The sequence below is a fragment of the Pristiophorus japonicus genome, chromosome 12, assembly GCF_044704955.1.
Source record: "Pristiophorus japonicus isolate sPriJap1 chromosome 12, sPriJap1.hap1, whole genome shotgun sequence".
Classification (NCBI taxonomy): domain Eukaryota; kingdom Metazoa; phylum Chordata; class Chondrichthyes; family Pristiophoridae; genus Pristiophorus; species Pristiophorus japonicus.
In genome coordinates this window covers 200,818,492-200,844,541 of record NC_091988.1, presented here as the reverse complement: position 1 = coordinate 200,844,541, position 26,050 = coordinate 200,818,492, and the positions used below count along the sequence as shown (strand labels likewise).

At 44.8% G+C, this 26,050-nt stretch overlaps 1 protein-coding gene across 1 annotated transcript in view; it reads right to left on the bottom strand.

Annotated features, from left to right (window-relative positions):
* Positions 1 to 16,095, bottom strand: part of LOC139277656 (syntenin-1-like) — a 43,711-nt gene extending 27,616 nt beyond the window's left edge. Inside the window, exons 1-3 of the mRNA XM_070896414.1 lie at positions 15,895 to 16,095; positions 6,991 to 7,054; positions 461 to 530 (exon numbers count right to left, since the gene is read on the bottom strand). Coding sequence (XP_070752515.1) covers positions 461 to 530; positions 6,991 to 7,041 — 121 coding nt within the window. The 5' untranslated portion in view covers positions 7,042 to 7,054; positions 15,895 to 16,095. The remainder of the gene's footprint in view (positions 1 to 460; positions 531 to 6,990; positions 7,055 to 15,894) is intronic.
* Between the last annotated feature and the right edge of the window lie 9,955 nt (positions 16,096 to 26,050).

The window sequence follows — 26,050 nt, the reverse complement described above, 5'->3', positions numbered from 1 at the left end:
CGGGGAAATGCGCGAGGCCAGAATTGGAATAACACCTAATTTGTAAGTTAAGTAAAAGCATTGCCTGTCTCCTGGTGCCGAAGCACATACAACAATTTGAGGAAGGAAGGAAGGACGTGTCTGCCTCATTTCCCGTCTACTCCCCAGCCCCATCCCCCATCCATCCGATACCAGAATATGCAGCCGAGGGAGTGAGAATGTGATTTGTGAGCACACTGTGCCTGAAATTCCACAGGTTGCGATCCTGGCACTTGCTCTGAGACTGTGTCCTTCTCGGGGGGGGGGGGTGGTTGTGGGGCTGGAGGAGGTGACAGAGATAGGGCGGGGCGAGGCCATGGATGATAGTGCAGACATGAATACCAAGCAGGGGTCCAGTTTGTGAATTTGAAATGGAAGCTGGAATTATAGCAGGTGTGTAGACTTCAAAATAAGGACATGTGGCTAGGCTGCAATGACTTACTGCTTTCGACATCTGTGGTCTCGCCTTCAATTGCCGGCAAGGCCTCGTTGGCTACAATGGTAGACTGTGCCTAAGGAAAACAAAAATTAAAATCAACTGGTGCACATACAGTAAACAAGGGCGGTGTCTCCAAATTATTCTGATGTGAGAATGTCAGTATGAAATCCCCCTTTGCCCTAACTCCATCAGCTGGTTCCCTCTTCTGTTTTTTTTTACATTATTCATCCAGGTTCACTGTTTATTTTTTTATCCTCCTTCCCTGCAATTTAACTTTAAATGATTCTACGTTTTTTTTGCATCATATTCGGCACCAATGCTTTAAGCTCTATCTGATTACAGGTGGGTCATCCTTTCTGTACATTATCCGATCACCTATAGTAAACTCGTCCTGTAAACATAGAAACATAGAAAATAGGTGCAGAAGTAGGCCATTCGGCCCTTCGAGCCTGCACCACCATTCAATATGATCATGGCTGATCATGCAACTTCAGTACCCCATTTCTGCTTTCTCTCCATACCCCTTGATCCCTTTAGCCGTAAGGGCCACATCTAACTCCCTTTTGAATATATCTAATGAACTGGCCTCAACAACTTTCTGTGGTAGAGAATTCCACAGGTTCACAATTCTCTGAGTGAAGATCTCGGTCCTAAATGGCTTACCCCTTATCCGGCAGTCGGAGAGGCGGGAGTTCGGGGCATTGGTGAGGCCTATAAAGGCCAGCAGCAGTCGGAGAGGCGGGAGTTCGGGGCATTGGTGAGGCCTATAAAGGCCAGCAGCAGTCGGAGAGGCGGGAGTTCGGGGCATTGGTGAGGCCTATAAAGGCCAGCAGCAGTCGGAGAGGCGGGAGTTCGGGGCGTTGGTGAGGCCTATAAAGGCCAGCGGCAGTCGGAGAGGCGGCAGAGAGGTCGAGGAGGCCAGCCGGTGCAGCAGCAACAGGGAGGTAAAAAAGAAGTAGAAAGAAATCGAAAGGTGATATCACAGCCAAGGGGGTAAGTGATTGGCTGGTGATTGGTAAGTAGCTTTTCTTTTTTCTTTTCTTTATCAGTAAACTTAATATCAGCCAAATTAAGTTTATCTAAGGGTTAAGTCATGGCAGGACAGCTCGGACACGTGTTATGCTCCTCCTGTACTATGTGGGAAGTCAGGGACGCTTCCGGTATCCCTGACGGCTACGTGTGCGGGAAGTGCATCCGCCTCCAGCTCCTGACTGACCGCATTGTGGCCCTGGAGCTGCTGGTGGATTCACTCTGGTCATTCTCAGCATCGTAGATGCTCGTGAATAGCACGTTTAGCGAGTTGGTCTTACCGCAGGTAAAGGGTACACAGCCAGATAGTAAATGGGTGACCAACAGGAAGAGCAGTGCAAGGAAGGTAGTGCAGAGGTCCCCTGCGGTCATCCCCCTGCAAAACAGATACACCGTTTTGGGTACTGTTGAGGGGCATGACTCATCAGGGGGGAGCAGCAGCAGCCAAGTTCATGGCACCATGGCGGGCTCTGCTGTATAGGAGGGCAGGAAAAAGAGTGGGAGAGCTATAGTGGTAGGGGACTCGATTGTAAGGGGAATAGATAGGCGTATCTGCGGCTGCAACCGAGACTCCAGGATGGTATGTTGCCTTCCTGGTGTAAGGGTCAGGGATGTCTTGGAGCAGGTGCAGGACATTCTGAAAAGGGAGGGTGAACAGCCAGTTATCGTGGTGCATATAGGTACCAACGATATAGGTAAAAAACGGGATGAGGTCCAACAAGACGAATTGAGGGAGCTAGGAGCTAAATTAAAAAGTAGGACCTCAAAAGTAGTAATCTCAGGATTGCTACCAGTGCCACGTGCTAGTCAGAGTTGGAATCGCAGGATAGCTCAGATGAATATGTGGCTTGAGGAGTGGTGCAAAAGGGAGGGATTCAACTTTCTGGGACATTGGAACTGGTTCTGGGGGAGGTGGGACCAGTACAAACTGGACGGTCTGCACCTGGGCAGGACCGGAACCAATATCCTTGGGGGAGTGTTTGCTAGTGATGTTGGGAGGAGTTAAACTAACATGGCAGGGGGATGGAAACCTATGCAGGGAGACAGAGGGAAATAAAATGAAGGCAGAAGCAAAAGCTTGAAAGGAGAATAGTAAAAGTGGAGGGCAGAGAAACCCAAGGCAAAAAACAAAAAGGGTCACATTACAGCAAAATTCTAAAGGGGCAAAGTGTGTTAAAAAGGCAAGCCTGAAGACTCTGTGCCTCAATGCAAGGAGTATTCGGAGTAAGGTGGACGAATTAACTGCGCAGACAGCAGTTAACGGATATGATGTAATTGGCATCACGGAGACATGGCTCCAGGGTGACCAAGGCTGGGAACTCAACATCCAGGGGTATTCAACATTTAGGAAGGAAAGGCAGAGAGGAAAAAGAGGCAGGGTGGCATTGCTGGTTAAAGAGGAAATTAATACAATAGTAAGGAGGGACATTAGCCTGGATGATGTGGAATCTGTATGGGTGGAGCTGCGGAATACCAAAGGGCAGAAAACGCGAGTGGGAGTTGTGTACAGACCACCAAACAGTAGTAGTGAGGTTGGGGACAGCATCAAAAAGAAATAAGGGATGTGTGCAATAGAGATACAGCAGTTATCATGGTCGACTTTAATCTACATATCGATTGGGCTAACCAAACTGGTAGCAATGTGGTGGAGGAGGATATCCTGGAGTGTATTAGGGATGGTTTTCCAGACCAATATGTCGAGGAACCAACTAGAGAGCTGGCCATCCTAGACTGGGTGATGTGTAATGAGAAGGGACTAATTAGCAATCTTGTTGTGCGAGGCCCCTTGGGGAAGAGTGACCATAATATGGTAGAATTCTTTATTAAGGTGGAGAGTGACACAGTTAATTTGGAAACTAGGGTCCTGAACTTAAGGAAAGGTAATTTCGACGGTATGAGGCGTGAATTGGCTAGAATAGACTGGCAAAGGATACTTAAAGGGTTGACAGTAGATAAGCAATGGCAAACATTTAAAGATCACATGGATGTACTTCAGCAATTGTACATCCCTGTCTGGAGTAAAAATAAAATGGGGAAGGTGGCTCAGCCGTGGCTAACAAGGGACATTAAGGATAGTGTTAAAACCAAGGAAGAGGCATATAAATTGGCTAGAAAAAGCAACAAACCTGAGGACTGGGAGAAATTTAGAATTCAACAGAGGAGGACTAAGGGGTTTAATTAAGAGGGGGAAAATAGAGTACGAGAGGAAGCTTGCAGGGAACATAAAAACTGACTGCAGAAGCTTCTATAAATATGTGATGAGAAATTTATAATGGGGAACAAAGAAATGGCAGACCAATTGAACAAATACTTTGGTCTGTCTTCACGAAGGAAGACAAAAATAACCTTCCGAATGTACTAGGGGATAGTGGGTCTAGTGAGAAGGAGGAACTGAAGGATATCCTTATTAGGTGGGAAATTGTGTTAGGGAAATTGATGGGATTGAAGGCCGATAAATCACCGGGGCCTGATAGTCTGCATCCCAGAGTACTTGAGGAAGTGGCCCTAGAAATAGTGGATGCATTTGTGATCATTTTCCAACAGTCTATCGACTCTGGATCAGTTCCTATGGACTAGAAGATAGCTAATGTAACACCACTTTTTAAAAAAGGAGGGAGAGAGAAAACGGGTAATTATAGACCGGTTAGCCTGACATCAGTAGTGGGGAAAATGTTGGAATCAATCATTAAGGATGAAATAGCAGTGCATTTGGAAAGCAGTGACAGGATTGGTCCAAGTCAGCATGGATTTATGAAAGGGAATTCATGCTTGATGAATCTTCTGGAATTTTTTGAGGATGTAACTAGCAGAGTGGACAAGGAAGAAACAAGGGATGTGGTGTATTTGGATTTTCAAACCGCTTTTGACAAGGTCCCGCACAAGAGATTGGTGTGCAAAATCAAAGCGCATGGTATTGGAGGTAATGTACTGACGTGGATAGAGAACTGGTTGGCAGACAGGAAGCAGAGAGTCGGGATAAACGGGTTCTTTTCAGAATGGCAGGCACTGACTAGTGGAGTGCCGCAGGACTCAGTGCTGGGACCCCAGCTCTTTACACTATACATTAACGATTTAGATGAAGGAATTGAGTGTAATATCTCCAAGCTTGCAGATGACACTAAACTGGGTGGCGGTGTGAGCTGTGAGGAGGACGCTAAGAGGCTGCAGGGTGAATTGGATAGGTTAGGTGAGTGGGAAAATGTATGGCAGATGCAGTATAATGTGGATAAATGTGAGGTTATCCATTTTGGGGACAAAAACACGAAGGCAGAATATTATCTGAATGGCGGCAGTTTAGGAAAAGGGGAGGTGCAACGAGACCTGGGTGTCATGGTTCATCAGTCATTGAAAGTTGGCATGAAGCTACAGAAGGCGGTGAAGAAGGCAAATGGTATGTTGGCCTTCATAGCTAGGGGATTTGAATATAGGAGCAGGGAGGTCGTACTGCCGTTGTACAGGGCCTTAGTGAGGCCTCACCTGGAATATTGTGTTCAGTTTTGGTCTCCTAATCTGAGGAAGGACGTTCTTGCTATTGAGGGAGTGCAGCAAAGGGTCACCACATCGAGAACATTCTTCCCACATCTAACCTGTCCAGTCCCGTCAGAATCTTATACGTTTCTATGAGATACCCTCTCATCCTTCTAAACTCCAGTGAATAAAGGCCCAGTTGATCCAGTCTCTCCTCATGTGACAGTCCAGCCATCCCTGGAATCAGTCTGGTGACCCTTTGCTGCACTTCCTCAATAGCAAGAACGTCCTTCCTCAGATTAGGAGACCAAAACTGAACACAATATTCCAGGTGAGGCCTCACTAAGGCCCTGTACAACTGCAGCAAGACCTCCCTGCTCCTATACTCAAATCGTCTCGCTATAAAGGCCAACATGCCATTTTCCTTCTTCACCGCCTGCTGTACCTGCATGCCAACTTTCAATGACTGATGATCCATGACACCCAGGTCTCATTGCACCTCCCCTTTTCCTAATCTGCCGCCATTCAGATAATATTCTGCCTTCCTGTTTTTGCCACCAAAGTGGATAACCTCACATTTATCCACATTATACTGCATCTGCCATGCATTTGACCACTCACCTAACCTGTCCAAGTCACCCTGCAGCCTCTTAGCATCTTCCTCACAGCTCACACCGCCACCCAGCTTAGTGTCATCTGCAAACTTGGAGATATTACATTCAATTCCTTCGTCTAAATCATTAATGTCAATACTATTCGGATAACCACTATCCAGCTCATTCCCGCACTTCTCCCAGACATCACTGAAAGCAACATAGATTCCACAATCTTTATCACTTAAAAAAAATCCAGCATAGTTTTGTATTCCCTTTTTAGTTCTTTCAATCTTCTATTTTTAATATGGTTAGTACCAACATGTAATGTGACTGTAATTTCCAACCCTCCCCATTAGCTTGTCTGCCCTTATTTCCATAACCTTTATTCTTAACCAAGAATATAATAAACCACACTATTAACATTATCCCCATTGTCTTCACATTTCCCTATTGAAGCACCTATTGCAATGACTTGTCGAACTTTCTCCATTGCTTTTCTTGTCTCTATCTATATTTTTCATTACCAATCCCTTCATTTCTGTTACTAACGTATCATTTTCTAAACTACTGCTATTTACCTCTCATTCATACAGGATTCCAATACCAATGTCTGCTCTTTGTTAACTCCAGACAATTTACTCATCAATTTACCATGGGTAATAACTGAGGTCTGTAAGTAATTCATGATATTCCTTCACATGTTCCAGTTTCTCGACCGGTGTCTTTAGCTCAGCCTGTTTGCATTTGGCATGTTGCTGTATCTCCTCCCTAAGTGAAACCTCCCATCTCTGCGTTACTGTAAAGGTTACGACTTACATTTCAGAGCACTACTGATCAAGCATTCCAAGGTCAGATACAGCATGGGTTGGTGTAATGTATGCACCGGTGAGTATGCTCACAGGTTTTTAGCGCTGTTGCATTGTGAGTGGCTTAGCCAGTCACGTGATGTTTACAAGACTCAATAAAACCCCAGCCAGTTGGGTCGAGGTCATTCACGATAAGTTATGCAGTTGTGAGTCTAGTGGATGAAATGGTAATGTGTAGTGTGATTGTTAAACCTTTTCTAATAAACCAACTAGTTCTTAATAGTAATGTGTTGCTATGAATTCTTAAGGAAAGAACCCATGAAGCAAATACATTAAAGTTGGATGAAGAGTAAAACTCCCTCTGCTCTACTCCCTACAGTTCCAGTGTGACATTCCCCATCACGGTCATCCTGTGCACTGTGAGCGAGACTGACAGTTTAGTTCTGAAATATGACCAATTCTATGCTGTGGTCCCCTTAAGAATCAGGTTGTAACAGACCAAACATTAATTGATATATAACCAGTCAAGAAAGAAACCTTCTATCCTGTCAGACTGGCCAAGTTAATATGTCCTTAAACAAATCATCGCTCTCTTGAACAATGCAAAAACTGCATTAAAAAGCCCAGAACCGACCTGAATTACTTTGGAGACCTTCAGATCCTCCAGTGATGGATACAGAGACATTGTTTGGTCCAACCTGTGCACAGAAATGGACAGATTACACATCTGTAAATACCTTGTTCAATTTCAATCATGCATCTCTGCACGTGAAAGTAATGGACAGCTGAATGAAAAGTCAGCAATGAGAAAAAGGCCATTTGATCCGCCGAGACTCATCCTTTCTGGTTCCCTAAAATCAAAACGTGAAAAGGCTGGAAACACTCAGCAGGTCAGGCAGCATCTGTGGGGAGAGGGTTAATGTTTCAGGGACCTGTTGGGGAATATATCTCTGGTATCATTTTTTGAGAAATCTTATCTAGTAAATAAATATGAGAACATTGAGTGGTTTTGATTTCACAGTACAAATAAAAAATATACATGTTGAAATCATCCCCTTCACTCTGCCTCGGACATTGTTATCTCCGACTAAAAATAACTCCGGTCAAACCATACATAAAAAGGTCATAAAAGTTCACGTTCCGGCTCGTTTTGAAATCATTCGGAAAAACAAACAAAATCATAATTACTGTTGCAGCCTGAGGAAAGACAGTGAGTGAAGAGCCCTGCTGCATGTTGGCAGATTCTCCAGAGTGCATGCACTTAGACTGCAGCAGCAGCAAGTTCAGCTGATAGAGAGCTTGCTCGGAAAAGGTAGTCATCTCTAACCCATCAACGGAAGGAAAAAGATCGGAGTGGTTCCCTTACAGACACGTGATACTCCCGCCCGATTTTCCTCTCTGTGATTCGCGCAGGTGATCCTTAACGCCCAGGCGGTAGAAAGAAAAATCTACGCTAAGGTGTGGGCTAACACTGAGGAATGAATGCCCACCGGACTGGGGGCGGACTGTGCCCGTGGAACCATACCTCAGCACCTTCAGTACAGGGTGGGGAGAAGAACCAAATATAAGGGCTTCGAGGTTTAAATTATGAGGACAGGTTGCATAAAGCTAGCTTGTATTCCCATGAGTAGAAGATTGAAGGGTGATCCGAACAATGTGTTTAAGAAGTTAAGAGGATTCGATAGGGTAGATGTTAGAGAAACTATATCTGCTGATGGGGAAAACAAGAATGAGGAGTCGTAATCTTAAAATCAGAGCTGGGTCATTTAGGAATGAAATCAGGAAGCACTTTTTCTACACAAAGAATAGTAGAAATCTGGAATTCTCTCCCCAAAAAGGCTGTAGATGCTGGGAGACATTTGGAGCTCTCAAGACTGAGATTTTTGTTAGGCATCATCTTGAAATCGAGGAAGACTTGCTTCCATTCTAAAAGTGAGTTCTCAGGTGGTTGTACAGTCCAATACGGAAACTACAGTCTCTGTCACTGGTGGGACAGACAGTGGTTGAGGGAAAGGGTGGGTGGGGAGTCTGGTTTGCCGCACGCTCCTTCCGCTGCCTGCGCTTGCTTTCTGCATGCTCTCGACGACCAGACTCGAGGTGCTCAGCGCCCTCCCGGATGCTCTTCCTCCACTTTGGGTGGTCTTGGGCCAGGGACTCCCAGGTGTCAGTGGGGATGTTACACTTTATCAAGAAGACTTTGAGGGTGTCCTTGAAGCGTTTCCTCTGCCCACCTGGGGCTCGCTTGCCGTATATGAGTTCAGAGTAGAAAACTTGCTTAGGGAGTCTTGTGTCGGGCATGCAGACGATGTGGCCCACCCAATGGAGCTGGTCGAGCGTGGTCAGTGCTTCGATGCCTGAGCGAAAACACCGACGTTGGTGCGTCTATCCTCCCAGTGTATTTACAGGATCTTGCGGAGGCAGGCTAGTTAGGCAAGGGTATCAAGGGACATGGAGCAAAGGCGACTAAATGGTTGGAGGTAAAGATTCGTCATGATCTAATTGAATGGCAGAGCAGGCTCGAGGGGCTGAATGGCCTCCTCCTCTTCCTAATGTTTCTAACTGACAGCTATTTTGTGTAGTTTAATTTCCAGTCACTTCCTCTTCAGAGCAATTTGAATTTGTTTCTACCACTGTCCCATGAAGCAGAGGCATGCATCCGAGCCTGTTCTAACATGCAAATGACACAATAATATTATCCAGTCTGACGTGCATTTTAATGAACTTCCTGTCTGTGATGTGGTTTCTTCCCAGCCTGTGACTCCAGTCTCTCTTAGTCGGAACACAATAGTTCCTCCCAAGCCTGCTCATGCATGGCATCCCGTATTCATGACAGAGTAGTGGGGTGGGGGGGAGAGGTTAGGGGGGCGAGGGTGGGGTGAGGAGTTGGGGGTGCAAGGGGAGGGGTTGGGGAGGAAAGGTGGGGGGAGGCTGAGGGTAGGACGGGGGTTGGGGGTGAGGGTGGGGATGAAGGTGGGGGGGCAGGGATTGGGATGAGCGGGGGGTTGGGGGGGGGGGCAGGGGTTGGGGGGCGAGGGGTGAGGGCGAGTATGGTGGGGGGGGCACATTCTCTGGTGTGTGTTGCCGGCTGGTGTGGTGGGTGTGCCTTCAAGGGGGAGCTTGATCGTTTCTTGACCGGAACAAAGTTGGCATCATATAGAATGTCAGTGTCTTTACAGATAACACTCGGTCCGTGTGATCTCCTGGACTGGGTTTGATGATCTGAGGGGTTCGGAGAAGAATTTTATAGAGTATTTGTTTCCCTATTGACCCTATGTTTTTGTCTCTCCCAGGAGATTACATGGTTCCGGGGCGGGTGGGGGGAAGAGAAGGGAAGGGGGATTAGGAAGAGTCTAGTCATGATGCTCTAGCATCATGAGTGTGGGGCAGGCTTGATGGACCAGCTGATCTTTTCCTGCCTATCATTTTTGGATGATCTACAGAACCTTACTGATCACTCAAAGCTTATTCACCAGCTAAATTCATAATTAAGCTGCAACACTACATTGTGGCACTTAACCTCCACATCCCCAAAATCTTGGGATAACAAAGAGAATGATGACTCTTCAGGAGGGAGTTACACATTCTGCAATTTGTCTTTGATACACAAACATCCCCCAATTAACTCCCTGGAGCTGCAGCATTTCACCACCTACACAAACAAATCTAGTTCATAGATTAACCCACTGAACATCACATGATTCAGGAATCATGAGACCAGAATTACCTCACTGACCAAAGTCAGGTAAGAACTACTTTAAAGTTGGGGCATCAAGTACCAAATTCAAAGAAACCTTTTAAAACTAACTTCTAGGTACATCATCTCCATTTTCACTATCAATAAAACAACTTGTATTTACATACCACCTTTGACGTAGGAAAACATTGCAAGGCGTTTCACAGGTGTGTAATCAGACTAAAATTAACACCAAGCCAAAGAAGGAGATATTACTACAGGTGGCCAAACACTTGGTCAAAGAGGTGGGTTTTAAGGAGCGCCTTAAAAAGAGGAAAGAAAGGCGGAGAGCTTTAGGGAGGGAATTCCAGATCTAAGGGCCTAGACAGCACGACCGCCAATTGTAGGCAAAGGAAGTGTGGGTTGCACAAGAGGCTAGAGCACTTTACAATTGTCTGCATTAAATATTATCTGCCATTGTTCTGTCCAGTACACATTTTCTCCAACGGCATTTTTGTATTTTCTGGGCTGCCTCCTCCCATTCCACTGCCTCTCTAGTTTGGTATCATCTGCAAACTTGACATTCTGGAATGGGGTCCTCTGGGTCTGTATATGGTGCCACATTAGCCTGCTTCCAATCTATTGGCATCTCCCTAGTATCCACTGACTCCTGAATAATGGCCGTCAGTGCCTCACAAATTACCTCCTTTGTCTGGAGTAAATTCCATCTCATGCTGTGGATTTATTTGATCCAAGCCCATTTAGCCTGTCTGGAACTCCCATCTCATATGGTGACTGTGTCAGTCTCACTCTGATCTAGGGAATTTCATTTCCATCCCTTAACTTTATATCATCCATCTCTGACTCTTCCCTTTCTGGAGTTCCTTCTCTCTATCTCCAGGGATGGGCTTTCCACTGACATCTATTATAAGCCCACTGCACTGGTCACAGTGTACATGGACAGGTTACTGTGTATATGGACAGATTACAGTGGACAGGTTACAGCGTATATGGACAGGTTACAGTGTATATGGGGTAGTAAAAATGGGCAAATGGTAGTAGAAAATCCAGGCTGCCGTGTCTCATTAGATCTGTTAAGGAGATGGAGCTCAACATTTAACCCAAGTTATATCCAATTGGTTAGATTAGAGGGTAAGAGGGCAGCATGTCCCCCAATGCCCAGTTACGGTCAACATGAGTGGAATCCATCAAGCGTAATTTAATGATTTTTCTTGTGGGGAACCACTGTTCTATTGTTGTTCCTCATTTATTGCACCATCCAGTGGCTCAACTAAATTTAATCCCTAGAGATATAGAAAGACATGCACTTATATAGCACCTTTTATCTTCTCATCAATTCCTACTCCAGCGACGTGAGCACAAAATCTGGGCTGACACTCTAGTGCAGTACTGTGGGAGCGCTGCACTGTCGGATTGCATCTAAGATGACCTGGTCATTATCACAAATGTGGGACCTTGCTGTGCACAAAATGGCTGCCACATTTCCTATATGGCAACAAGTAAAAATTTGCAGTGCTCTGGGGAAAGAGCAGGGAAGTGGGACTAATTGGATCGCTCTTTCAAAGGGCCGGCACAGGCACGATGGGCCGAATGGCCTGCTTCTGTGCTGCATGATTTTAATGACTTTACAACTCACCGATCATCCCTAAATTAAAAAAAATACAAGGAATGGTCACAGGATTGTTTCTCGGGGAATCAAACCTAAGCATTAGGAGTGCAGCACAGATACACCAGAATGTGCCCATGGTTCCAAGGGTTAGATTATGAGGAGAGATTACATAAAATAGTCTTCTATTTCCTGGAATATAGAACGATTATAGAGGATTATATAGTATTACATAGGATTAACAACAGTTAGCTCTACTCGAGCCTCCTCCTATCTTTCCTCATCTAAATCTATCAGCATAACCCGCTATTTCCTTCTCCCTCATATGCTTGTCTAGCCTCCCCTTAAATGCAACAATACTATTTGCTTCAACTACTCCCTGTGGTAGTGAGTTCCACATTCTCACTATTCTTTGAATAAAGACATTTCTTCTGAATTTCCTGTTGGATTTCTTGGTGACTATCTTATATTGATAGCCTCTAGTTATGCTCTTTCCCACAAGTGGACACATTATCTCTGTATATTATCAAAATCTTTCATAATTTTAAAGACCTCCATTAGATCACCGCTCAGCCTTCTTTTTTTTAAAAAAAGAGAAAAAAAGAGACCCAGTCTGTTCATTCTTTTTTGATATGTATACCCTTGCATTTCAGGTATCATCCCTTGTAAATCTTTTCTGCATCCTCTCCAATGCCGCTATATTCTTTTTATAATATAGCGACCAGAACTGTACGCAGTACTCTAAGTGTGGTCTAACCAAGGTTCGATACAGGTTTAGCATAACTTCCCTATTTTTCAATTCTATACCTCTAGAAATAAACCCTTGTGCCTGGTTTGCTTTTTTATGCCCTTGCTAACCTGTGTCACAACCTTTAGCTATTTGTGTATTTGTACTCTGAGATCCCTTTGTTCCTCTATCCCACCCAGACTTGCACCCTTCCAGTAATAAGTGACCTCCCTATTCTTCCTACCTCACATTTATCTGTGTTGAACTTCATTTTTCAATTATATGTCCATTCTGAAAGCTTATTAATGTCCTCCTGTAATTTGTTGCAGTCCTCCTCAGTATTGACTATCGGCCCCAATTTGGTGTCCATCTGCAAATTTAGAAATTGTGTTTCCGATTCCAAAGTCTAAATCGTTACTATAAATTGTGAACAGCAGTGGTCCCAGCACTGATCCTATGGGACACACTACCCACCTTCTGCCCCTGTGAATAGCTACCCTTTTATTCTCTGCTTTCTGTCTTGAAGCCAGCTAACCATTCTGCTACTGGTCCCCTGACTTTGCATTCTCTGGCCTTGTTCATCAGTCTATTATGGGGGTACCTTATCAAAGGCCATTTGAAAATCTAGATGAATTACATCTACTTCAATACCATTGTCTAATCTCTCTGTTACCTCTTCAAAGGTTGATCAAGCAAGACTTTACCTATTGAAATCCATGCTGACTATTCATTATTATATTTTTTGTTTCGAGATGTTCTTCTATTCTCTCCTTAAGTAGGCATTCCCTTATTTTTCCAACCACCGATGTTAAGCTGACTGGTCTATAATTCCTTGGACATGTTCTGTCCTCCTTCTTAAATATAGGTATTACATTAGCTATCCGCCAGTCCTCTGGCACTACAACTTTTTCTAACGAATTATTAAATATGCGTAGTAATGCCTCTGCTATCTCTTCCCTAGATTCTTTTAAAATGCGTGGATGCAATCCATCCGGACAAGGGGTTTTATTCTCTGAGTTTGATTAGTTTATTTATATATTCTCTCTTTTTATTTTAATGCACTTATTTCATTACTAATCTCATCATCCAATGTCACGTCCACCTGTTCTATCTTCCTGGTAAATACCAAAACAAAATAATGATTTAATATTTCTGCCATCTCCCTATCATTACCTGTGGTATATCCTGTCTATCCTTTAATGGCCCTATTCCCATCCCAAACTTCCTTTTTTTCTTGATGTGGCTGTAAAATATTTTACTATTTTGTCTATGTTCCTTGATAATTTAATTTCATAGTTCCTCTTTGCCTTATTGTTTTTTTTTTACTTCTCTCCTAATCTCTTCGTATTCTCTCAACATGCTGTCTATGTACTTATTGTATGCCTCTTTCCTTACCCTCAATTGTTCTCTTATGTCTTTATTCATCCATGGAGTTTCATTAGTGTTTAGTTTGTTCTTTCCTTTTAGCGGAATATATTGTTCCTGCACTCTGTTGAACACCTTTTTAAATGTTTCCCATTGTTGTTTTACATAGTTGTTTGCCAATATTGTTGCCCAATTTATTTTACAAAGTTGTATTCTCAGCCCCTCGAAATCAGCTTTTCTCCCATCCCTCCCTGGTTTTCGTTTTACTTATGTCCTTCTCAATTATCATCGTAAAATGTATTATACTATGGTCACTATTGCCTAGCTGTTCCCCTACTTTTACTTCTCATCTGCTCTGGTTCATTCCCCATTACCATATCCAATAGCGAATCCTCCCTTGTTGGGCTTTTTATATATTGGGTTAGAAAGGAGTCCTGTACACATTGTAGGAACTCTATTCCCTTAACCTACCTTTTCTACCCAATTAATAATCAGGGTAGTTGAAATCCCCCATGATTATTATTCTATGTTTTTACTAATTTCCCTAATTTATCTGCATATTTCTTCCTACACCTCCCTTCCACTATTACGTGGTCTGTCGACTACGCATATTAGTGTGATTGATCCTTTATTATCTTTTATCTCTATTCATATAGATTCTATTTTTGTCTTGCTGATAGCTGTGTCATCTTTTTTACTGCCATTATGTTATCCCTAATAAGTACAGCTACTCCACCTCCCATTTTCCCTCTCTATATTTTAAGGTGTGATTTTTTTTTTGATTTGTTCATGGGATGTGGGTGTCACTGACAAGGCCCATCCCTAATTGCCCATGAGAAGGAGGTGGTGAACTGCAGAGGGCAGTTAAGAGTTAACCACATTGCTGTGGGTCTGGAGTCACATATAGGCTAGACTGAGTAATCCTTCCCTAAAAGGCATTAGTCAACCATATGAGTTTTTATGACAATCCAGTAGTGGTCACCATTACTGATACTAACTTTTTAAATTCCAGATTCATTTAATTAACTGAACTTAAATTCCCCAGCTACTGTGGTGGGATTTGAACTCATGTCTCTGGATCATTAGTCTAGGCCTCTGGATTATTAGTCCAGTAACATTACCACTATGCTACCATGTGGAACTCTCTCCCACAAAAAGCAGTCGATGCTAGTTCAATTAATAATTTTAAATCTGAGATCAAAAGATTTGTGCTGGACAAGGGTATAAAATGATATGGCGCCAAGGCGAGTGTATAGAGATAAGATACAGATCAGCCACGATCTCACTGAATGGCAGAATATGCTCGCGGGACTTAATGGTCTACTCCTGCTCCTATGTTCCTATTAGAAATAATACACTATTTATAACATCCACACACAATAGCTCGTTTGTAAATGTAATGCCTGGTACTATGCCAGGAAGCAACCAGGTTTGATCCCCAGTCTGAGCTAGAGCCTCACCCAGGATGGCAGTATGGGGTGCGACAATTAGCCTCACCAAACATATTGAGAAAGGTTGGGGGAGGGGGAAATCAGGCAGGTTTTCTGCACCTGTTCCTTTGCTAGTCTGCATAAACTCCTGTGAAATGCCTGTGTGTGTGTATGTGTGTTGGGCGGAGGCCGGGATCAGAATCAGCTTTGCTTTATTTCAATGGGTCAGCTGGATTCCTACAAGACCAAGTTTAAAGAGCAGGGTTGGTGCTGTTTAAAGAGGGACAGGCTGTTAATAGACCAGAAAGGGACGACCTAACTTCAGTTACAACAAGAAAGCGAGTGACTTGAGGATACATTGTTGTGTCAAGGCTTTGACAAACAGTGCACACCCGTAATAAATAGTTCAGTATGAGTCATTTAAACTAACCAACTTTAGGAGGAAATTTTACACCCAGATTCCCTGAAGCTGCTAATTTTCATATTAAGATAAAAACAATGTGTGCCACAAACTCGTTGGTCAATGCGGAGCACCCCTTTATTACTTCAGATATGATTCCACATTTATAGAAAACACATTTTTGCTCGATGTTGGGTGGGAATGGACATCCAGAAATGAATTCGTCAAAAGAAGGACGTCAATACAAAACCCTGTTCACAGCGATTTTTGTAAAACAATAAACGTGATCAAAGAGACGGGAAAACTGAATCCTTACCTCAGAGATATACCTTATTAAAGTAATGAAGATCAAACGAGCTGAACCTTCCGCTCAGGGACTCGAACTCAAGAGTAATGCCTGGAAATATCGATGTTAGCAGGCGGATCCCCCAACAAAGTGCGAGGAGGAAGCAGGAAGAAATTGATTGAGAAGCAGATCCTGGGATTGGTTAGGGTGGACCCGCTGTCACTCATGCACTCGGAATGTGTCTATAACACCTGGGGAATCTTCCCTCAGTGAGACTGGGGTCCCGTGGACCGGCTACCACCTGGTGAGTAAACAATATTTGCAGGCATCTACTCCTCCATGTAAAACATGGAGATTGCGTTTGCTTTGTATTGGAGTTTAAACTAGGGTTGGCAACTCTGGTTGGACCACATTCCTGGAGGTTTCATCGAGTGACCTCCCACCTCGCCCAGCCAAACAGCATTTTATTTCCATCTGCAATATGTTTTATAACTAATAAACAAAACTGTTAGGAGATTTTTTTTTAATGCCCCTGTGATTTTTCTCTGGGTGTTGCTTGCAGCAGTGTCCTGGAGATGAACCTTTACTTGCTTCAGACTCGAGGCCAATTTTGGAGGGTTGATGTCATGTATGTACTTTTGGGATCACTAGCCACTAGATGGCATCACTGTTGGAGGCCAAGTATAAAAGGTCAGCCATTTTGTATATTAGTCACTTTGGGCCTTAATAAAGTAGAGCCAAGGTTATTCCTCTTGGAGTTAAACAGTACTCAGTCTAACAGTTATTGCACACACAACATTTGGTGATGAGGCAACAAGAACCTTTGCATGCAAAAATGAGCACAATTGGATTGTTGGAGCGATTTGTGGAAGGAGAAGATTGGGCAGACTTTGTGAGGCGTTTGAGCCAGTTCTTCGTGGCCAACAAAATGGAGGAGGTCGGTGACGCAGCTCGGCGCCGGGCGCTGTTCCTCACGGTTTGTAGTCCAAAAATTTATAGTCTGATAAAGAATCTACTTCTGCCTGTGAGTCCAACAGAGAAGATGTATGAAGAATTGTGTACACTGGTACAGGACCATCTTAAGCCAGACGAAGGCATCATCATCTCGAGATACAGATTTTACACGCACGTTCACTCAGAGGGCCAGAATGCAGCGGATTTCGTTGCCGACCTGAGCTGTCTAACTGGACCATGCAAGTTCGGGGCTGTGTTGGCAGACATGCTGCGGGACTTCTTTGTAATCAGCATTAACCACGAGGTGATCTTGCATAAACTACTGGCGGTGGAGACGTTGGACTTGAACAGGGCTGTCACGATCGCTCAGTCATGTATGACGATAGATAACAATCTAAAGAAGATATCAGTGAAAAATCGAAACTCGGCAAGTACTGTAAATGTGGTTGATTCGGCGTTCGGCAGAGCGGCACATGGCAGGGCCTACCCGACGGCGTACGTGAAACCTGTGGCTGCCCAAAGTCCGCCAGCGGGAATACATCCGTGTTGGCGTTGTGGGGGAAATCACCGGCACCAGCAGTGCCGATTTAAGCAACATAGTTGCAAATGCTGTCTGAGAGTAGGGCATCTCCAGCACAAGTGTCCGCAGATGAGCAAGCGTGCTGCAACACACCACGTGGAGGATGATGGTCAGACTAGCACGGATTCGGATACGCAATCCGAGATACCAGAGGAGGAAGTAAATGGACTGTACTCGTTCCTAACTAAGAGCAAACCAATAATGATCAACGTGAAATTTAATGGGGTGCTGGTATCGATGGAACTGGACACGGGGACGAGTCAATCGATAATGAACCAGAGGGCATTTGACAAGCTGTGGGATACTAAGGCTGTGAGGCCCAAGCTGAGTCCAGTCAATGCCAAGTTTGGCACGTATACCAAAGAACTCATAACGGTGATTGGCAGTGTCACAATTAAAGTGTTGTATGATGGTGCGGTCCACGAGTTACCGCTATGGATTGTTCCAGGCAATGGCTCAACACTGTTCGACAGGAACTGTCTTGAAAAAATCAGATGTGATTGGAACGACATCAAGGCGTTGTCGTTGGAGAAAGATACATGTGCCCAAGTACTGAGCAAGTTCCCCTCGCTGTTCGAACCAGGTATCGACAACTTCACGGGAGCCAAAGTGCAGATCCACGTGGACTCGGATGCAAGACCCGTCCACCATAAAGCTCGGGCAGTTCTGTATATGATGAGGGAGATCGAAATCGAACTGGACAGACTCCAGCGTGAAGGGATCATATCACCGGTTGAATTTAATGAATGGGCCAACCCCATTGTTCTTGCGCTGAAAAGTGATGGCACAGTCAGAATCTGGAGACTACATAGAAACATAGAAACATAGAAAATAGGTGCAGGAGTAGGCCATTCGGCCCTTCTAGCCTGCACCGCCATTCAATGAGTTCATGGCTGAACATTCAACTTCAGTACCCCATTCCTGCTTTCTCGCCATAGCCGTTGATCCCCCTAGTAGTAAGGACCTCATCTAACTCGTTTTTGAATATATTTAGTGAATTGGCCTCAACAACTTTCTGTGGTAGAGAATTCCACAGGTTCACCACTCTCTGGGTGAAGAAGTTCCTCCGCATCTCGGTCCTAAATGGCTTACCCCTTATCCTTAGACTGTGACCTCTGGTTCTGGACTTCCCCAACATTGGGAACATTCTTCCTGCATCTAACCTGTCTAACCCCGTCAGAATTTTAAATGTTTCTATGAGGTCCCCTCTCATTCTTCTGAACTCCAGTGAATACAAGCCCAGTTGATCCAGTCTTTCTTGATAGGTCAGTCCCGCCATCCCGGGAATCAGTCTGGTGAACCTTCGCTGCACTCCCTCAATAGCAAGAATGTCCTTCCTCAAGTTAGGAGACCAAAACTGTACACAATACTCCAGGTGTGGCATCACCAATGCCCTGTACAACTGTAGCAACACCTCCCTGCCCCTGTACTCAAATCCCCTTGCTATGAAGGCCAACATGCCATTTGCTTTCTTAACCGCCTGCTGTACCTGCATGCCAACCTTCAATGACTGATGTACCATGACACCCAGGTCTCTTTGCACCTCCCCTTTTCCTAATCTGTCACCATTCAGATAATAGTCTGTCTCTCTGTTTTTACCACCAAAGTGGATAACCTCACATTTATCCACATTATACTTCATCTGCCATGCATTTGCCCACTCACCTAACCTATCCAAGTCGCTCTGCAGCCTCACAGCATCCTCCTCGCAGCTCACACGGCCACCCAACTTAGTGTCATCCGCAAATTTGGAGATACTACATTTAATCCCCTCATCTAAATCATTAATGTACAGTGTAAACAGCTGGGGCCCCAGCACAGAACCTTGCGGTACCCCACTAGTCACTGCCTGCCATTCTGAAAAGTACCCATTTACTCCTACTCTTTGCTTCCTGTCTGACAACCAGTTCTCAATCCATGTCAGTATACTACCCCCAATCCCATGTGCTCTAACTTTGCACATCAATCTCTTGTGTGGGACCTTGTCGAACGCCTTCTGAAAGTCCAAATATACCACATCAACTGGTTCTCCCTTATCCACTCTACTGGAAACATCCTCAAAAAATTCCAGAAGATTTGTCAAGCATGATTTCCCTTTCACAAATCCATGCTGACTTGGACCTATCATGTCACCTCTTTCCAAATGCACTGCTATGACATCCTTAATAATTGATTCCATCATTTTACCCACTACCGATGTCAGGCTGACCGGTCTATAATTCCCTGTTTTCTCTCTCCCTCCTTTTTTAAAAAGTGGGGTTACATTGGCTACCCTCCACTCCATAGGAACTGATCCAGAGTCAATGGAATGTTGGAAAATGACTGTCAACACATCCACTATTTCCAAGGCCACCTCCTTAAGTACTCTGGGATGCAGTCCATCAGGCCCTGGGGATTTATCGGCCTTCAATTCCATCAATTTCCCCAACACAATTTCCCGGCTAATAAGGATTTCCCTCAGTTCCTCCTCCTTACTAGACCCCCCGACCCCTTTTATAAACGGAAGGTTGTTCGTGTCCTCCTTCGTGAATACCGAACCAAAGTACTTGTTCAATTGGTCCGCCATTTCTTTGTTCCCCGTTATGACTTCCCCTGATTCTGACTGCAGGGGACCTACGTTTGTCTTTACTAACCTTTTTCTCTTTACATATCTATAGAAACTTTTGCAATCCGTCTTAATGTTCCCTGCAAGCTTCTTCTCATACTCCATTTTCCCTGCCCTAATCAAACCCTTTGTCCTCCTCTGCTGAGTTCTAAATTTCTCCCAGTCCCCAGGTTCGCTGCTATTTCTGGCCAATTTGTATGCCACTTCCTTGGCTTTAATACTATCCCTGATTTCCCTTGATGGCCACGGTTGAGCCACCTTCCCTTTTTTATTTTTATGCCAGACAGGAATGTACAATTGTTGTAGTTCATCCATGCGGTCTCTAAACGTCTGCCATTGCCCATCCACAGTCAACCCCTTAAGTATCATTCGCCAATCCATCCCAGCCAATTCACGCCTCATACCTTCAAAGTTAGCCTTCTTTAAGTTCTGGACCATGGTCTCTGAATTAACTGTTTCATTCTCCATCCCAATGCAGAATTCCACCATATTATGGTCACTCTTCCCCAAGGGGCCTCGCACAACGAGATTGCTAATTAATCCTCTCATTACATAACACCCAGTCTAAGATGGCCTCCCCCCTAGTTGGTTCCTCGACATATTGGTCTAAAAAACCATCCCTTATGCACTCCAGGAAATCCTCCTCCACCGTATTGCTTCCAGTTTGGTTAGCCCAATCTATGTGCATATTAAAGTCACCCATTATAACTGCTGCACCTTTATTGCATGCACCCCTAATTTCATGTTTGATGCCCTCCCCAACATCACTACTACTGTTTGGAGGTCTGTACACAACTCCCACTAACGTTTTTTGCCCTTTGGTGTTCTGCAGCTCTACCCATATAGATTCCACATCATCCAAGCTAATGTCCTTCCTAACTATTGCCTTAATCTCCTCCTTAACCAGCAATGCTACCCCACCTCCTTTTCCTTTTATTCTATCCTTCCTGAATGTTGAATACCCCTGGATATTGAGTTCCCAGCCCTGATCATCCTGGAGCCACGTCTCCGTAATCCCAATCACATCATATTTGTTAACATCTATTTGCACAGTTAATTCATCCACCTTATTGCGGATACTCCTTGCATTAAGACACAAAGCCTTTAGGCTTGTTTTTTTAACACCCTCTGTCCTTTTAGAATTTTGCTGTACAATGGCCCTTTTTGTTCTTTGCCTTGGGTTTCTCTGCCCTCCACTTTTCCTCATCTCCTCCTTTCTGTCTTTTGTTTTTGCCTCCTTTTTGTTTCCCTCTATCTCCCTGCATTGGTTCCCATCCCCCTGCCATATTAGTTTAACTCCTCCCCAACAGCACTAGCAAACACTCCCCCGAGGACATTGGTTCCGATTCTGCCCAGGTGCAGACCGTCCGGTTTGTACTGGTCCCACCTCCCCCAGAACCGGTTCCAATGCCCCAGGAATTTGAATCCCTCCCTGCTGCACCATTGCTCAAGCCACGTATTCATCTGAGCTATCCTGCGATTCCTACTCTGACTAGCACGTGGCACTGGTAGCAATCCCGAGATTACTACTTTTGAGGTCCTACTTTTTAATTTAGCTCCTAGCTCCTTAAATTCATTTCGTAGGACCTCATCCCTTTTTTTTACCTATGTCATTGATACCAACGTGCACCACGACAACTGGCTGTTCTCCCTCCCTTTTTAGAATGTCCTGCACCCGCTCCGAGACATCCTTGACCCTTGCACCAGGGAGGCAACATACCATCCTGGAGTCTCGGTTGCGGCCGCAGAAACGCCTATCTATTCCCCTTACAATTGAATCCCCTATCACTATCGCTCGCCCACTCTTTTTCCTGCCCTCCTGTGCAACAGAGCCAGCCACGGTGCCATGAACTTGGCTGCTGCTGCCCTCTCCTGATGAGTCATCCCCCTCAACAGCACTCAAAGCAGTGTATCTGTTTTGCAGTGGGATGACCACTACAAGGCTACGATCAACAGGGTTTTGAAACAGGATCAGTACCCATTACCGAAGGCTGATGACTTGTTTGCAACGCTAGCCGGGGGGAAGTCATTCACCAAACTGGACTTGACGTCGGCCTACATGACACAGGAGCTGGTTGAGATGTTGAAGAGACTTACGTGCATTAACACGCATAAAGGACTGTTTATTTATCACCAGTGCCCTTTTGGAATTCGCTCGGCTGCAGTAATATTTCAGAGGAACATGGAAAGTCTACTGAAGTCCGTTCCCAGAACTGTTGTGTTCCAAGATGACATCCTGATCACACGTCGTGACTCCGAGGAACATCTGAACAACTTGGAAGCGGTTCTACATCGTCTGGACAAAGTGGGACTCAGACTGAAACGCTCGAAGTGCATCTTCATGGCACCAGAGGTCGAATTCCTGGGGAGGAAAATTGCTGCTGACGGCATCAGGCCCACGGACGCGAAAACAAAGGCCATCAAGAATGCACCCAAGCCGCAGAATGTGACAGAGCTGCGTTCGTCCCTGGGTCTACTCAACTACTTCGGTAACTTCCTACCTAAATTGAGCACCTTATTAGAACCACTGCACATGCTGCTAAGAAAAGGCGACAACTGGGTGTGGGGTGCGTCTCAAGACAGAGCTTTTGAGAAAGTCACTAATCTGCTTTGCTCTAACAAGCTGCTGGTACATTATGACCCATGTAAATGTTTAGTATTGGCCTGTGATGCTTCGTCATATGGAATTGGTTGCGTACTCCAACAAGCTAATGAGTCGGGTAAACTTCAACCAGTCGCGTATGCTTCAAAAAGTTTGTCTGAAGCGGAAAGAGCCTACAGCATGGTAGAGAAGGAAGCACTCGCCTGTGTGTATGGGGTAAAAAAGATGCATCAGTACTTGTTTGGTCTTCGGTTTGAATTGGAAACCGATCACAAGCTGCTCATTTCACTGTTCTCCGAAAACGAAGGTCAATACCAATGCTTCATTCCTTATCCAGAGGTGGCCGCTGACATTATCCACTTATGATTATGTCATTCGCCATAGACCTGGCACCGAGGATTGTGTCGATGCTTTGAGCCATCTGCCATTGCCCACATTGGAGGTGGAAACACCACATCCGGCGGACCTATTGTTAGTTATGGATGCTTTTGAGAGTGAAGGACTCCCTGTCGTGGCTCAACAAGTTAAGACCTGGACCAGCAAGGACCCGGTTTTATCGGTGGTGAAGTGTTACATCCTCAAAGATAATTGGTCTGCCATCCCAAAGCAAATGTGCGAGGAGACCAAACCTTACATTCGTCGCAAAGACGAACTGTCTATTCAGTCGGCCTGTATACTGTGGGGCAATCGTGTTGTTATGCCCAAGAGAGAGAAATTTGTACGTGAGCTACATAGCATACATCCCGGCAATGTAATGATGAAAGCCATCGCCAGGTGGCCAGGCATTGACTCTGAGCTGGAATCAGGTGTGTATCCTGATGATCAGGTGAGGCCACACCTGGAGTATTGTGTACAGTTTTGGTCTCCTAACTTGAGGAAGGACATTCTTGCTATTGAGGGAGTGCAGCGAAGGTTCACCAGACTGATTCCCGGGATGGCGGGACTGACCTATCAAGAAAGATTGGATCAACTGGGCTTGTATTCACTGGAGTTCAGAAGAATGAGAGGGGGCCTCATAGAAACGTTTAAAATTCTGACGTGTTTAGACAGGTTAGATGCAGAAAGAATGTTCCCAATGTTGGGGAAGTCCAGAACCAGGGGTCACAGTCTGAGGATAAGGGGTAAGCCATTTAGGACCGAGATGAGGAGAAACTTCTTCACCCAGAGAGTGGTGAACCTGTGGAATTCTCTACCACAGAAAGTAGTTGAGGCCAATTCACTAAATATATTCAAAAGGGAGTTAGATGAAGTCCTTACTACTCGGGGGATCAAGGGTTATGGCGAGAAAGCAGGAAGGGGGTACTGAAGTTTCATGTTCAGCCATGAACTCATTGAATGGCGGTGCAGGCTGGAAGGGCTGAATGGCCTGCTCCTGCACCTATTTTCTATGTTTCTATGTTTCTATCAGTGCAACACTTGCATGCAGCTCAGCAAAGCACCAGCGGAATCACTGCCAAGTTTGTGATCGTGGCCGTCCAAACCATGGTCCAGGATCCACATAGACTTTGCAGGTCCCTTCCTGAGGAAGCTGTTTTTAGTTGTGGTGGATGCATATTCGAAGTGAATAGAGTGTATAATCATGTCATCCAGCACATCCACAGCTACCATTGAGAATCTCAGTGTCACGTTCGCGACACATGGTCTGCCTGACATCATTGTTAGCAACAACAGATCGTGCTTCACCAGTCAGGAGTTTCAAGAGTTCATGAAACTCAATGGTATCAAACACCGTTCAAACCTGTATCCAATGGGCAAGCAGAACGTGCTGTCCAAATGATAAAGCAGAGTATGAAGCGAGTAACCCAAAGGTCACATGCCTGCCATGCATAATGCTTAGTTACAGGACAAGACCACACGCTTACCGGGGTCTCGCCTGCTGAACTAATGATGAAGAGGGATTTTAAGACCAAGCTACCTCTTGTACATCCTGACTTGAATAATCATGTTGAATATAGAATACAATGTCAGTAAGGGTATCACGATCCCGCAGCTGTGTCACGCGATATTTCTGTAAATGATCCTGTATATGTTCTGAATTATGGTCAGGGTCCCAAGTGGATCGCTGGTACTGTTACTGTCATGGCCAAGGAGGGCCAGAGTATTTGTCAAGCTCAAAAATGGGCAAACATGCAGGAAACATATGGATCAGACAAAGCTGCAGCACACAGACAAACCGAAGCAGTAGGAAGAAGAGACAATCGACGACCAACCAACCTACCCCCAGTCATCAGAGGACTCAGTGGTCATCAGTGAATTGGGACTTTCAATCACTGACATGTTCAATGAAAATGGACTTTCCTGACATGGCCATTGCCACTCCCACCAGGTCAGCCACCAGTCACAACAGACTCTGAACACTCACCCAAGGCTGGAGTTGAACTGAGATGGTCAACCTGGGAGCGTAAAACACCAGACTGTCTCCGTTTGTGAAAGATTGTGTTAATATCTGAGGGGGTTATGGTCATGGATGTACTTTTGGGATCACTAGCCACTAGATGGCGTCACTATTGGAGGCCATTGTGCTGCACGCGCGTGTATGCAGCCCAAGTATAAAAGGCCAGCCATTTTGTATATTAGTCACTTTGGGCCTTAATAAAGCAGAGCCAAGGTTATACCTTTTGGAGTTAAACAATACTCAGTTTAACAGTTGTTGCATACACAACAGTTGGCAACCCTAAATTGGAACTCCTATCAAGGTGAGTAGTGGAATGGTATACTATTTACCTTGTCAGTCAGGTAAGAGAACAGATTTCACTGCAAACGCAAGGAACGGGCAATGCAGCACTCTCTACACAATCACCTAGAAATTGCGGTCGGAGGCATACTGACCTGTAAAACATTTATGAATTTACCTCCAGGCGCCCAGGCTGCCAAGAGTTCGGGTCTCCAGGCGAACGGCAGCCTAAAGGCCCAGGGATCCCAGGCAGTTCAGAAGCAACCTTGGGATCACATGGGCCCAGTCTTCCAATGGGAAAGGAGGATCGCATTGCAATCATTTACAAAGGGAATCCCCCAATGATATGCATTGGAATCCTCAATTAATTATAAATGTACTGAATTACAATTTAATTCATAAGTTCCTTCATTGCACCAACCTCAATTAAAAATGTCATTTTTTTGATAAATAATTTTAAACATCTTAATCCACACCAATAGTAGCATAAACCGATTTAAAGTCTATTTGCATAATTTTGGATTTAAAAATGTCTTATTTAAACCCTTACGTGGAGGAAGGATATACTTGCATTGGAGGCTGTACAGAGAAGGTTCACTAGGTTGATTCCGGAGATGAGGGGGTTGACTTATGAAGATAGGTTGAGTAGGTTGGAGTTCAGAAGAATGAGAGATGATCATATCGAAACATATAATATAATGAGGGGGCTCGACAAGGTGGATGCAGAGAGGATATTTCCACTCATAGGGGAAACTAAAACTAGGGGACATA